This window comes from Phocoena sinus, chromosome 14 (assembly GCF_008692025.1).
Source record: "Phocoena sinus isolate mPhoSin1 chromosome 14, mPhoSin1.pri, whole genome shotgun sequence".
NCBI lineage: Eukaryota > Metazoa > Chordata > Mammalia > Artiodactyla > Phocoenidae > Phocoena > Phocoena sinus.
The window spans coordinates 64,232,697-64,246,085 of record NC_045776.1 but is presented as its reverse complement, the minus strand read 5'-3'; the positions used below and the strand labels follow the sequence as shown (position 1 = coordinate 64,246,085).

At 64.7% G+C, this 13,389-nt stretch overlaps 1 protein-coding gene across 7 annotated transcripts in view; it reads right to left on the bottom strand.

Annotated features, from left to right (window-relative positions):
• Positions 1–219: 219 nt before the first annotated feature.
• CABIN1 (calcineurin binding protein 1) overlaps positions 220–13,389 on the bottom strand; it is a 98,866-nt gene continuing 85,696 nt past the window's right edge. For 5 of the 7 annotated variants that reach the window (XM_032603314.1, XM_032603313.1, XM_032603312.1 and 2 more), the window contains 8 exons: positions 12,015–12,178; positions 11,035–11,131; positions 9,600–10,274; positions 8,568–8,642; positions 5,847–6,129; positions 2,636–2,800; positions 705–931; positions 220–607 (listed from right to left, as the gene is read on the bottom strand). In XM_032603314.1, the coding sequence (XP_032459205.1) occupies positions 464–607; positions 705–931; positions 2,636–2,800; positions 5,847–6,129; positions 8,568–8,642; positions 9,600–10,274; positions 11,035–11,131; positions 12,015–12,178 (1,830 nt within the window). In that variant the 3' untranslated portion in view covers positions 220–463. The other 2 variants (XR_004345473.1, XM_032603318.1) reach the window with 2 other exon arrangements.

Here is a 13,389-nt window from a genome sequence, read left to right as displayed (position 1 = left end):
GCACGGCTGGGACCCTCCTGACCCTGACTCTGGAGGGATGTGCCCTCACCCCTGTGCTCCTTCCAGGCCCGGCTGCTGTCTCTTCCGGGAGCGTCTGCCCCGTGTGGCTCCCGCCTGCTCCCTGGGTGCCTGTGGGTCAGGCCCTGACCTGGCCTGGGGGAGGAAGGCCCAGAAAGCCTGGACAGGGATCGCCACCCCAGGAGACAAAGAGGCCAAGACGACGGTTCCATCTTTATTAGAAAAGCAACCAAAAAAGGACCCTCCGCTGCCGTGACCCAGACAGAGCCCGTGGAGGGTGGACGAAGCCGCCTGGCTGGGCCGGTCACGTTTACAAAGAAAATCACTTCATAAAAAAGGAGGCGGGCCCTGCTGGGCTCCTGTGGCCTGTGGCCCTGTGGTGGGGACACCCCACTGGGCGGGGCGTGGTGGGGTGGTGGAGGTGGTGGTGCGTGGGGAGTGGCCCTCAGATGTCCATGTAGTCATCGTCCTCATCTGTCTCGCTCTCCAGCGAGGACTCCTGGCTTGATGTCTCCAGGACCTCCAGGGCCGGCTGGCACAGGCTCTCCTTCCTCACGTTGGCAGCCGACTGGGCAGACAGGATGGCTGACTGCACAGACCGGGTAAGGCAGTGGTCAGTGGCAGCCTGGCACCACCACCCCACCCCCCACCCCGAGCCCTGTGTCCCACCCAGGACCTGCAGTCACCTTCAGCTTCTGTTTGGTCTCCTCTGAGATGCTGCCTTTGGGCGAGAGCAGGGTCGGGGTGGGCGGCGTGACGGTGATCTCAGGGGGGAACTTGGTGGTGGCCGAGGGGATGACCAGCTTTGGCATGTTGGGCAGGAGGCGTGATTTGGCCCGGCTGGGCTCAGCCTTGCCCGGGTGGCCCTCGGGTGGCTGGGCACTCCCACCACTGGGCACCTTGGAGCTGGCAACTGTGGGGTGGACCCAGTGGACTGAGCCGGGCTCTCGGCCTCCCGGGCCTGCCTGCCCCTCCCTTGCTTGGGGCTCATCCCCCGCAAACCCTGCACCACAGAGGCACCAAGACGCCTCCTCTGGCAGCGTCAGACCGCCCTACCCTCTCTCTTTAGGCCTGTGCTGGTTGCCAGGCTCCCAGGCCTCCTCCTGTCTCTCTGCCTCCCCGAGGGCCTGGCTCTGTCTCTGGGCTGTGTGGCACCCCCAAAAGCACAGTGTTCACTGGGTGCCCAGGGCTGGGACACGGGCAAGCCCTGCACCTCCCAGGCATGCATGTGAGCTCTCAGACCATCCTAGTGAGGCAGGAGATAGACGAGCCCCCAGGGCGGACAGCTGGAGTTCGCTCCCTGTGGACAGATACTCCAAGATGAAAATAGCAGGACAATTGAGAAAGGAGGCTGGGCCCTGCCCAGATGAGGAATACAGGCCACATATTCCTCATTCTCAAGTCCAAGAGACCTTCCAGACTAGAAAGCTCCTTGGAGGTCAAAAGGGGAGTGATGCTCACTACCCATATAGGTCTCTTCCCTAGAATCCATCTTGGCTAAGAGAGGCACGCACACAGGGGAGGATCCTGAGATATACCAAATACGGACTTGGAACCAGGCAAATCAAAATGATTGGCCAAAGGAAACCCGGAAGAAATGCCCCATGTAAGTGGTTCAAACTAGCAGGAGGGCGCCACTCTCTCTGAGCCCACCTGTGTGTCTATCCACATGTACTGTACACTTTTTCCTCCTAATAAACACTTCACTTGTTTCACTACTTTCCGCCTTTATGGGAATTCTGTTCTGCAAAGCCGAAGAGCCGGGGCCTTGTCACTAACCACTGGTCTAGTGGCTAGGGTTCAGCACGCTCACTGGCCGGCAACCAAAACCCTGCTTCGAGCGGCTGCAGGCCGAGGCCACCTGAGATCACTAGGACACATATTCTATTGGTCGTTCCCGCCACAGGGAGGATGCTGGGGCCCAGAGCCGGCCACTCAGCCACTCAGCCAGCATCCACTTTCCCCTCGCCTCAGGATGAGCTGGAGCTGTGAGGCAGCAGTGTGGGCTGGCAGCCTCCAGGAGCCGCAGCCTGGCTGGTGTCCACATTCTTCCGCTGCTCCATGGCTTTAAAAGGAGCGGGGCTCACTCAGCCCCCATGCCCGACTCCCTCAGGCTGGCACCAAGCCCTGCTGTCCTGAGTGGGGTCTGCGAGAGGCCCCAGCCCTGAGGAGTCCCCGAGGGGCCGGGCTGGTTGAGGCGGCTGGTGGGAACAGGCTGTGACTCAGACACAGACACGGACACAGACATGACACGGATGCCCATCCGGCTCCGCCCAACCCGGCCGGCCCTCTGCCCACCCCTGACTCCTCCCCGCCCCACGCCTGCCCCTCCCATGGACCCATCTGGGCACAGGCACCCCTCCCTCTCGGCTAGGCCACCTTGGCCTGGGCTCAGCACCTCCCGAGCTATTCCCCTCTGTGAGGCGGGGGTGGGGGTGGGGGTGGGGGGTCTCGGGCCCTTCCCTCCCCCGAGGAAGCTCTCCAGCCAGGCCTTCCCTGCCTGGCCTGCCTTTCTTGTCTACCTCACCCCCAGGCCCACTCCAGGCCCCTCTGTCAAGAAGCACCCACTGACTGCTGGCCCTGGGGGCCGTGATGGGCTGCTCCCGACTGGCCTTACCCTGGCTGCAGGTGGGCTCAGCGCCTGTCCGGGGGACCGCCTCTGCTGGCCAGCAGTGCGGCTCTGCTGGAGGGCCCTCGGGGGCCGTCTTCACCTGCTCGCTGCACCGCGGCTCCTGGGGCAGGAAGCCCGTGCCCTCTGCCCCTCCTGCCAGCTCTTCTTCCTCTGTGGAAACACAGCACGGCTATGGGTGACACGCCCCCCACCCTTGGGATAGGGGCCTCCACCTCCACCATGGCCGCGCAGGGGGTCCGCTGGAACAATCGCCCGGGTGGGGCCAGGCTGCTACCAGCAGGAAACCGCTCACCCCTGTGGACATGCTATGAACCTGACACAGCGGGGGCCCCACCCCAGCTCACAGGAGTGGCCACTGGAACCGAACAATCCAGCTAAGGACAAAGTAGATGGAGCGGTGGCGGGCCTGGCACCCTCCCGCCAGGCCACACCTTCCAGGCGTGAGGAGGGGGCTGGGAATCAGCCTCCGTGGTGCCAGGTGGTCAGTCGGCACAGGTGTGCCTGCCCCCAGGGCCCCCGGCCACGTCCGGCCTCTTTGCACTCCCATTCCTCCTCCTTCCCCTTGAGGCCCGGACTCTCCTGCCACGCCGGCCATGACCCCAACACCCAGCCGCTCCCCACTTGGGGTGACGCTGGCCCCTCCCTGGCTGGGCAGGACAGATGGGCCTCCTGCCTGTCAGCTCCAGCTCCTGGAGGACAGCACCTGCCCTGCTGCCTGGCCAAGAGCCACGCCCTCCCTTCTCGGTTCTGACTGCCCGGCAGTCAGGGTCACAGCCTCTTCGTTCCCAGGGTCCAGCTCCACACACTGCCACAGGCAGGGATGAGCTGCCACAGGCAGGCATGAGCCCCGCAGGCAGGGATGAGCCCCTTGGAGCTGCCCTCCTGGGCCCCGCGGAGCAGAGCTGCCCTCCTGGGCCCCGCGGCAGGAATGGGTCACTGCACTGGGCACGCACCCACGATGCGATGCAGGCCCGGTGGCTGTCTGGTCCAGGGCCTTCCATAGGTGGCAAAGCCCTGCCTGGCTGGGCCCAACACTGAGGGCCTGGCCAAGCAACCTGGAGCGGCTGCTTGGGTTAGGGGAGCGGGCAGGGGGCTACCTTGCTGTGAGCAGTCTACAGGCCAGGCTGGCAGGAAGCGAAGTCTGCCCTCAGGGGGCAGGTATCAGTCCCTCCTGCCCCCAGGGCACGGTCCGGCCTCCCTTCTTGATGGGTGGCCAGAGGAGGAGGGACACTCGAGGCAGGGAAGTCCAGCAGAGACTCAAGCACGTGGAGATGTGCTTCCTAGGCCAGGCGGCCCCGTGAGGAGGACCACAGCGCGGTGGTGGGGGTACCAACGGGGAGGGCACCTGCCTGGTGCCTCAGCCTTCAGGGAAGAGCTATCCGGGGCTCCCCAAGCCCCCAGGCCTCAGGCTCTGTGGAAGCAGGGGGACGGGCTGGAATCCTGAGCCATCGGGGCAACTCTCCCTGCTCTCTAGGCAGACTCACAGCCTGGCCGCTGAGTCCCCAAGGCCCAGTGTCCTGGAGGCGCCCCTGACCCAGGCTCAGACTCTCCCTGGCTTCTTGACTGGCACGAGGCCGGCACTGTGGCCCCCTCAACCCCGTCCGGCGGGCGGCACCCTGCACAGACAGGTGCTCCCTGCCCTGAGTCCTGACCCAGCTGGTCCCACGGCCTGGAGCCCCCACTCCCCACCCCTGGAGCCCTGACCACCTCAGCAACAGGGACCCTCAATCACTCATGGGCCAGGCACCGTCAGCAGGAAATCCGGTCCTGGCCTGCGGCGGGCAGACACCCAAGGAGACAGGGAGGTGAGCAGACGGGGGCAGCGATGGGCAGTGTCAGGGCCCCTCTTGGGGGACGCACAGTGGAGGAACAGAGGAACCAACAGCTGGTGAGAACCTGAGGCCACCAACAACCTGAGAGCGCCCAGGGGGCCAGCTGATGGCCTGACGCCCCCCGAAGTTCTGATCCTCTGGGGCAGGAGTCAGGCGGGGGCGGCGACAGGCCAAGGGACAGCAGCCAGGTCTTCGTGGAGTGAGTGGCTTCCCTGGGCCATGGATGGTCATTGCTGCCACCCTGTGAAGTCACCCCCAGCAAAACCCGCCTGTAGGGCCGTGCTCACCGTCTGCCACCGTTGCTCTGCTGGGTGTGGACAGCGAGACACATGGGACAGCAGAGAGGAGGAGATGCCCAGGCCACTGGGTGGAGCCGCACCTGTGGTCCTTCGGCCTCAGAGGCTCCTCCCTAAACACTCGGCTGCAGGGGCTACCTCAGGGGAGGTGACTGTCTCAGGCCGTGGTCAGCACCGCTGTGACTGGCTGGGTAGAGGGTCCCTGCACTTCCCCACCTTCAGAGCAAACTAGGGACCCATGAGGTTGGGGGCCTGGGCCCTCAGCCTCCATCTGGGCAGAGCAGCCTGTGGCAGCAGCGCTCCTGGTCATGGCTAACCGGGCTTCCAGGTCTGGCTCCGGCCGGGCACTCCCGCTAGGGCTGACTGTCCCCTTGTTCAGATGGGTCAGGAAATGACATGGCCGAGCCTGCATGGTGGACAGTAGCACCCCAGCTGTGGCCCTCCATGTCGATGGCTCCTGGTGGACAGGTGAGCCTGGCCTTCAGGGACGAGCAGGGATGTGCGGGCAGGTGGGAGCCCGGCCCCGGGTCCGCGGAGCAGGGAGGGAGAGGTGCAGGGTGTGTGTGCGTGTGTGTTTGTCCTGAAGCGTCTGCCCTCCCTGGTCTGCTGGCTGCCCCCGCCCGTGGGCTGCCGTTCCCATTCCCAGTGGCATCTAGATTTGGAAGGAACTGGGGCTCCCTCCTGCCGACAGAGCCCCCAGCCCCATCCTTCCGCAGCCCCCGCCTCAGCCTGGCCAGCTTCCGTCTGCCTCGCCCCGGGGCGCAGGGGCTGGGCAGGTCTGCCCCACAGCCCAGCAGGCACCCAGGACTGCTCACAGGCCTGAGAGGTCTCGTGTGCACTGGGGTCAGGACCCCCTCCCCACTCCTGAATCCTCGTGGGAGGAGAAACATGGTGAGGTGGGTGCTGTGCGGGTGGGGTGGGGTGGAGACAGCTTCTCAGGGATCACCAGGCTGGAGGCGCCCACACTCTCCATGCAATGAGCAGGACTTGCCGCTGGCTGGCAACGGGGTCTGGGCCCTGCTCTGGCCCAGCCGGGCCTCACCACCAGGTGAAGGGGATGGGACTCACCTGGGCCCGAAGAGGACATGCTGGGGGTGGCCTCGGGCCTGTGTGGCCGTGGGGGCCCGGGATCCTTGGACGGGTCTGGGGTAGAGCCTGACACCGAGGGAGGACAGGTGACAACAGCCGGGGTGGCAGCCTGCGCAGGACGAGGCTTGGTGTGGCTATCGCTGGTTTGCTGCGGGGTGTCTGTCGGCGTGGGGTCGGGGGCTGCAGGGGCCACAGCTGTAGGGAAGAAGTTCTCTCGGCTGTCCTTAGGGTGCTTTGGGGTGGTGGGTGTGTCCCCTGCAGCCTGGGAGGACAAAGGGGAAGTGAGGGAGGCCAGCCAGGCAGGCCTGAGTCCACGCTATCCCCCAGGACACCTGTCATGGTGCCCCACTCTGGGCCCCAATGCTAGCAGGGAGGCCCACTCTGCCAACTCGGGACACCGCTGGGGGCCCAGAGTTCGTCCCTAGGAGAACTTCCAGGTCACGCTGGCAGGGGCTCAGTGGAGGGGCATCAGGCTGGCCGGGATCTTCACCCTCCCACTCCTGGGTGCCAACCATGACCCGGGGCACAGGTCGGTGGCCCCCAAGGGGGGACTGCAGTATGGGAGGTCAGTCTTGGAGGGCGACTTCCCAAGGCCACTGGTGGAGGGGTCCTGAGACAGCCGAGATGACACCGCAAGAGTCAGCTTCTGGGCTTTGTGCAGCCCCAAACCCACAGCACCCGAGGTGGCCCCAAGCGTGGCCCCTGCCGGCAGCCTGGCCTCGGCTGCCCCGTGGTTCCCCCACCACAGGCCGTTGGTTCTCAGGGAGCCGGGCCCTTCAGGGCCTCCCCATCTTTGTGCACACAGTTCCCTCTGCTGCTAGGCCTTTTCCACTTTGCACCTGAAGCCCACTCCCCAGATGGTGTGAGGGCCACGGCTCCCTGAGAGCAGCTGCGAGGTGGGGCAGGGGCTCCGCGCGGCCTCTGGCAGCAGAGCTGAGGGCTGCACCCTAGTGCCTGAGCCACATCCCAGCCTGCAGGCTACCAGCCCCAGGCCCACCATACTTGGAGCCAGCCCACACCAGGGCCGTGGGGACCCCTGCCCAGGGCTGCAAGTGCGGGAGCCTCACGCCTGCTGGGAGCACGCCCCAACCCCAGCTTCACGGGGTGCGGTCAGCCCGGCGACTCTGCTGTGCAGTGAGTGTCTGGGATGAGCCCAGACCTCCAGTGGGAGGGTGGGCAGGACAGGACCTGTCTGTTGTGGGCAGACACATGGGGAAGGTGGGTGCTGTGTCCCTGTCCTGCGGGAGCCACGGGTGATGGCACTCAGCCTCTAATTATGTCCCGAGCACCCTCCTGGCATGTGCCGGGCCGTGTGGCAACTCGGAAATGCCTCCAGCAAAATGGACACAAAATGGGTGGGAGCAGTGGCTCCCAGGGCCGTGGCCGCCTCCCCCGCAGCACTGGCCAGAGGCGGGCCCAGGACAGCTGTGACCGACATGGTTGTCATCCCTGAGGTCGCTTCCTAGGCTCCTCTGACAGGCCAGGTCCCAGCTGGGTGCTGGTCCTCCGTGGGCCTCCATCTCCCCATGTCCCCTCCTTGCCCTTGGCTCCTGCCAGCTCAGCACCCCCTTTTACCTCAGACCAGAGACCAGTTAAGGGGGAAGCTGTCTGGAGGTTTCCTGTGTGGTTCTATCATTTCAAGCACCTTAAAAGTCTGCATCAGAAACAGCCCTCCTTTCTCTGGAGTGATCACTGCCCACCTGCCCCAGTCTGGGTTGGTGGAGGAGGCAGGAGGGGGACCCCTGGGCCCGACCCTGCTCTGGGGCACTGGGCAGTCGTTTCTGTCCCACGGAGCAGAGGTTGTGACGAGGTGGCTGCACTGTGAACTCTGCTGCCTTGGCAATAGCAGGGCGGCGGGGACTGCCGGCAGGGGGACACCTGTCTCCAGGGATTCCTGCCCTCAGCTGGGGGTCTGGCCCACCTATGTGGCCCACAGTCCACTTGGTGAAGGTTGAACCCCTGGGCTTCCTCAGACCCAGAACCCAGGTGGGGTAGTGGCCCGATGCCCCACTCCACTGAGAAAAAGCCCATCTGGACACCGAGGGGCAGCCAGCCGCTGAGGGACTAGGACACGACTCCCCGGCTGCAGCTGGACGCCCACTGCCCTGAGCTCCTGCCTCTGGACTCCCTCATGACACCCTTCCCCAGGGGGCCCAAAGAAGAGTGATGACTGGGAAGGCCGGGCCTGCTGCTGGGGCAGGGCAGTCAGGACGCCCCTGGGGACAAAGAGGCCGCACCTACCCAAATGGCACATACCTGCCCTTTGACCTAGTGACCTGGCCCAGGACCATCCCCACCTGTGGCTCACCTGACCTGGCCCCTGCCCCAGCCCACCCTCTCCACCCAACAGCAGGGAGTCTTCCCAAAACACGATGCTGGACAAACACCAGGACCCCCGCCCACCCTGCTCCTATCAGCCCCGTATCCCGGCTCCACCTCTGTGCAGAGGAATGACCTTTCCAGTTGAAGTCGACTAAGTAGGGAACATCCTCCCTGTTTAGAGAAAAGGTGCGGAGGTGAGGGAACCTTCGTGTCACACGCCCAGTCAGAGCTGGGGTCTGGTGCACCCCCAGGCGGGTTGTCAGGGGCTCCTTCAGGGCCTGAGGCTCAGCTGCCCATCTCCCCTGGGCCCACCTGACCAGCCTGCAGCCCGGGGCGGGCTCTGTATGACGAGGCTGGCACAGGCAGGGTCACGCTTACCTGTCTCTGGGCGGCGGCCCCAAGGTGGACCTGACAGAACTTCACGGCCTGCTCCAGGGCAGCCTCCTCGTCCACCTGAGCAAGGAGATGCCCAAGGTCAGAGGGCAGGGGCCTCGGTGGCCAGCCTTCCCCCGGCCCCTGGTGTTTGAGGACAGCTCCCAGGGTAAGCCCTCCCACCGCTGCTCCCCCCAGGACCCCAGCCCTGTCTCCCAGGCCCATCTGCCAGGGGCACTGCTCTGGGCCCAGATGGCCAAGCCACGTTCATGTCTGTGGCTGTGCTATTTCATCCTCGGGGGCTGAGGCTGGCAGACTCTGAGCCAGAACCTGCCCCTCATGTGGGCAATGAGGCCGGAGAGACCTGGGGGTCGCCCTGGATGAGCAGCAGACAGGGCATGAGGGAGACAGCCAGCCTGGAGTGGTGAAAGGGCCCGCCCTCACCAGCAGGGAATGCAGGGCTTTTTTTCTAGTTTATCAGCAACAAAAAAAGTTACTGCTGGATGCTTGTGAGGCGGTGATAAGACAGACACACTCACGAGCTGCAGTGCAAATTAACACAAGTTAAAGGGAAAACAGTGTATCAAGATGGTCACCCTGTATGAACCAGTCACAGTGCAGGGTTCTTCCTGTGGAAAGAACCTATTTTTCTCTAAATAGAGAAAAAAACGTGTGCCTAATGGAGTTTTTTAAAAAGAAACAGAATAAGAAGGGCTCCTCCACTGCAGCCCCCTACTTGGGGGCCCCGACTCCCTGTGCCAGACTTGACAAGATTTCTGCAAAGTGGCTTCCTTTCCTTTATGGGTGAATATAAACATTTAAAAGCATGTTGTTTTCCTTTTGCTTTTTGGTATATGTTTCCCCAGGTTTACTAACGTTTAGTTGACAAATAAAATTGTAACATATCTGAACCTATCTCGTGCTTGCAGTAGAAAACCTCAGAGGTGACCAGGAATGACTCTGAAAGCCCACCCCGGGCGGCCTGGCCGTGATCACGCTTGGGAACAGAGCCGCCAGGCCCACCCCAAGGCCACCCACCTGCCTGATGAGCATGTAGCTCTCGGACATGATCCTCTCGATGCGGCCCAGGTCATAGGCCACGCCCTTCTGGCCCTGCTGCCACACTCGGTAGGCGTCCAGCAGGAGGGTCTTGCCGGACTCCGTGTCCTCCAGGAGCTTCCTCTTGCGGCTAGGCCGTGGAGGTGCCTCCTCGGGGTGGCTGCCTGTCCTGGGTCCAGGGGTGGCGGCCGGGGCAGCGGCGGCGGCTGGTGGGGCCGGTGTGGGCGGGCTGGGCTGCTGCCGGGCGCTGATGCTCAGCTCCTCCAGGGACAGCTCGGCTGGCCGGCTCTCGGGGCCCCAGTCTCTTGGGGGGCGGCCTGGCTGCAGGGGTGGCGCCCGCTCCGAGTCTGAGCCACGGGTGGCGGCCTCCCCCGTGTCCATGGGCTCTGTGGGGCCTGCCCGGGGGCTCTCATTGTCCTTCCACTCCCCGCCCTGGTCTGCACCATCTCCTGCATGCACAGCCACAGGTCGGTGGTTGTGGGGGCCTGCTTTGCCCCCTGGCTCGGCCCCTGGCCCTGAGCCATCAGCCAGAGGAGGCTTCTTGGGGTGCGGGAGGCCTTCCTGGCCACCCTCAGGACTGGCCTTGTGGGAGACGTCGGTGGTCATCCTGGCTCCAGGGAAGCCACAGGCCTTGGGCCCTGGGCGTTCTGACCCCTGTGAGGAAACCAATGGTAAGACTCAGTGTGTCTGGTGTTTCTGCCACAAGAAAGCACCCTTGGGCGCCAGGTTTGCCCACCCACCAAGGCCACTCAGGCTCTGCCCATCTGCCCGCTGGCCAGGGCTGGGCCTGGAGAGCTGCCTGGGAAGGCCCTCCCGACTCTGAAGCTCCGGCCTTGACGGGGGCCGATGAGGCTTTGGAGATGGCTCTGCTCTTGAGGACCAGCTGGCCCTCGCCAAATGGCTTCTCTATGTGCGGGCACCTCGCGGGGAAGTGACCTGCCAGGGCCACCAAGTGTGCTCACTGCAGAGCCGAGTCCACCCTGAGCCCCTGCACCAGGGCCCAGCCAGTTCTGCTGGGCAGGGGGGCATTGTATCCAGATGGCCCTGGCTCCCAGCGGCCCTGCCTGCTAGGCTGGTGACCAGCCTCCGGGCCCTCAGGGTACCCAGCTGTGAAGAGGGACCGTGTGTGCACCAGCTCCTGGGGGCTGGCGGGTGAGGGTGCGGGGCCACTGGCTTTGCCATCTGCTCCACTGTGAGAGCTGCTGTCTCCTGAGCTGGTCCTGCCGGGCGGGGCTGCCTCAGGAGCCTCACCACCTTCCTCACCAACCACGAGCTCACTTTAGCCAAGTGCGTCAGTGCCTCACACGAGGTGATTGCGAGTTCCTCTTTGAACTGACCTTCCCACCTGGGGAGGCAGGTGAGTACTGCCCACAGGTGGGGGTGTGGGGACCTGCCCAGGGTGGGCGGGGTGTACCTCCGAGAGCTCACTCAGTGTGTCCTCCAGCACCTTCACAGTAAGGATGAAGGCCCGCTGAGCCAGGACCTGGCGGTCGGCATCTCGCAGATACTTCCTGCAGGCATGCGGGGGTGGCCAGAGCATCAGAGCTGGATGGCGGCCCGTGCCCCTCTGAGTCCCACCCGCCTGGGGCCTGCTCCCCAGAAGTGTTCCCCGAGCCTCCTCCTCCTCGCCCAGCACTGTGTCCTGGGCCCCCCCGAGCTGGGCTGTGAGCCCCAGGGGCGGGGCGGGGCAGGCCAGGCTCAGTGAGCTTGGGGGCCCCCGGCTTCTCTCCCACAGGCCCATCTCTAGGGAGCTCCAGGCCCCTGCTGAAGCCCCCACCCTAGCCCCTGGCATGGCTCAGGTGAGTGCGACAGCGAAGAGGTGAGGCATGGTGCTGGCAGCAGGAGGCCTTGCAGCCGGGCCACTCCACGTCTGAACTGTGTCTCTCCTGGGACCCCCCTCCCCGCAACCACTGCAAGTGGCGGCTATCCCTCAGTCCTATCTGTCCCAAGAGGTCTCTGGTTACCTCTGAAGCCCAGGCCCCCTGTGGCTCGGCCCACTATTACTGGCCTTCACCTGGGGACCCTGGCTGTCATTTGGACACCTGTTGTCCCCACGAGCTGACAGCATCCCCAGGCGCCCCGAGCTGGGGGAAGCAGAAGGGCTAGCTTGTCCAGAGTCTCAGTGGGGAAACCAAACCCAGTGGGGAGAGCCCGTGCTTGCCCCGGGGAGTCTGGGGCAGGGGCGCTGGTGTTTGGTTTCCAGACAGCGGGACAGAGAGGGCCTTGAGGAGAAGGACTGGGTTGGGCTCCCTGCTTGTGTAGACGCCCCAGGCAGACGGGGCCGAGCGGCTCCAGGCAGTACGTGCTTGTGCTCTGAGCCACGGCAGTGTCAGCCGCCGCTGCAGGGCTGACCGCACGCTGGACTGGGCCGGCCGGCCGGGCGGCTGCACTCACTTGCCCTGGTCCGGGGTCCGCTGCAGCATGGAGGAGACCTTCAGCAGGGTGCTGTGGTCCCGGAGCTGGGCCAGCACCTTGAGCAGCAGCACAATGGAGCGGTTCATGTGCCAGGCAAAGCTGCCCGGCCGGTCGATCTCGTCCACGGGGATCCGCCAGATGCCCTGCGGGATGGACGCGGCGGGCATGAGAGGAGGGCCGCTGCGACCAGAGCCTGCCCTGGGGCCCAAGGGGACGGGAGTACGGCCCCCCACCTGCTTCCTCCCACAGATGGGGGGCAAGGACGTGTGCATAGTTCTGCACCCTCCTCTTCCGAAAGGCTGCACGGCCTCCGTTTACTTGATCGGCTCCCACGGGAAGCAAACGGGTTGCACCTGGTCAAATGGCAGGACTGGGAGAAGCCGGGGCCTACGCGTCTCCTGCACAGGTGCTGACTTAGCATGGGACCTGTTCCTAGAGGGAAACTCTAGGAACTCGTGAGGCCGAGGGTCAAAAGGTGCCGCCATACCACGGCAGCTGTGCTGGCCAGACAGGCCCAGGCCTGGGCCCCACCCATGGCTCTCCCTCCAGCAGTGGCCAGAGATTCGCAAGCCTGCCGAAAATGACCAGCAGCTCCCAGGATGCCGGGTTCCCTCAACACACCTTTGCCAGCACTTTGCTCTGGCTGGGATCCCCTCCCCACTTCCCCCATGGCTAACTCCACTGTCTGACGGCTGAGCGGGGGCAGGACTGGCTCTGGGGAGCCCCACTGCCATCTCCCCCCCGGCCGTGCTTAGCCCACCGCTGTACCCGGCACCCTGCCTATCACCACCCCCAAGGTCTGGTTCCCTGAGGTGCCCCCCCACCAGCATGGGGTCTGACACCCGCTCAGACCCAGTCAAGGTGAGGTGAAGCCCAGGATGGCTGAGGGAGAGAATGACAAGTGAACAGAAGCTCACACCTCTGAGCCATATCTCTGGGGCAGGTTCCCAGATGGGTCCCTGCAGCTGACCCCTGGAGAAACTCCTGCCCAGGAAGGACAGAGCCGTGAGCGCCGCTGCCTCTCCAATGTGCGGCCCACGGCAGGGTGTCCAGGCAGAGCCCCTCTCAGGGCCCTATTCCCGTGGGAGCTGGAGGACGGTCCACGGCACCCTCCCTGCTCCAGCAGCCCTGGGAAGGAAGCCAGAGCCCCTCCAGGCCTGAGCCATTTGGGCAAGAGAGGAGCTTGAGGGCTTCCCTGGTGGTGCAGTGGTTAAGAATCTGCTGCCAATGCAGGGGACACGGGTTCGAGCCCTGGTCCAGGAAGATCCCACATGCTGCGGAGCAACTAAGCCCGTGCGCCACAACTACTGAGCCTGCGCTCTAGAGCCCATGCTCTACAACAAGAGAAGCCACT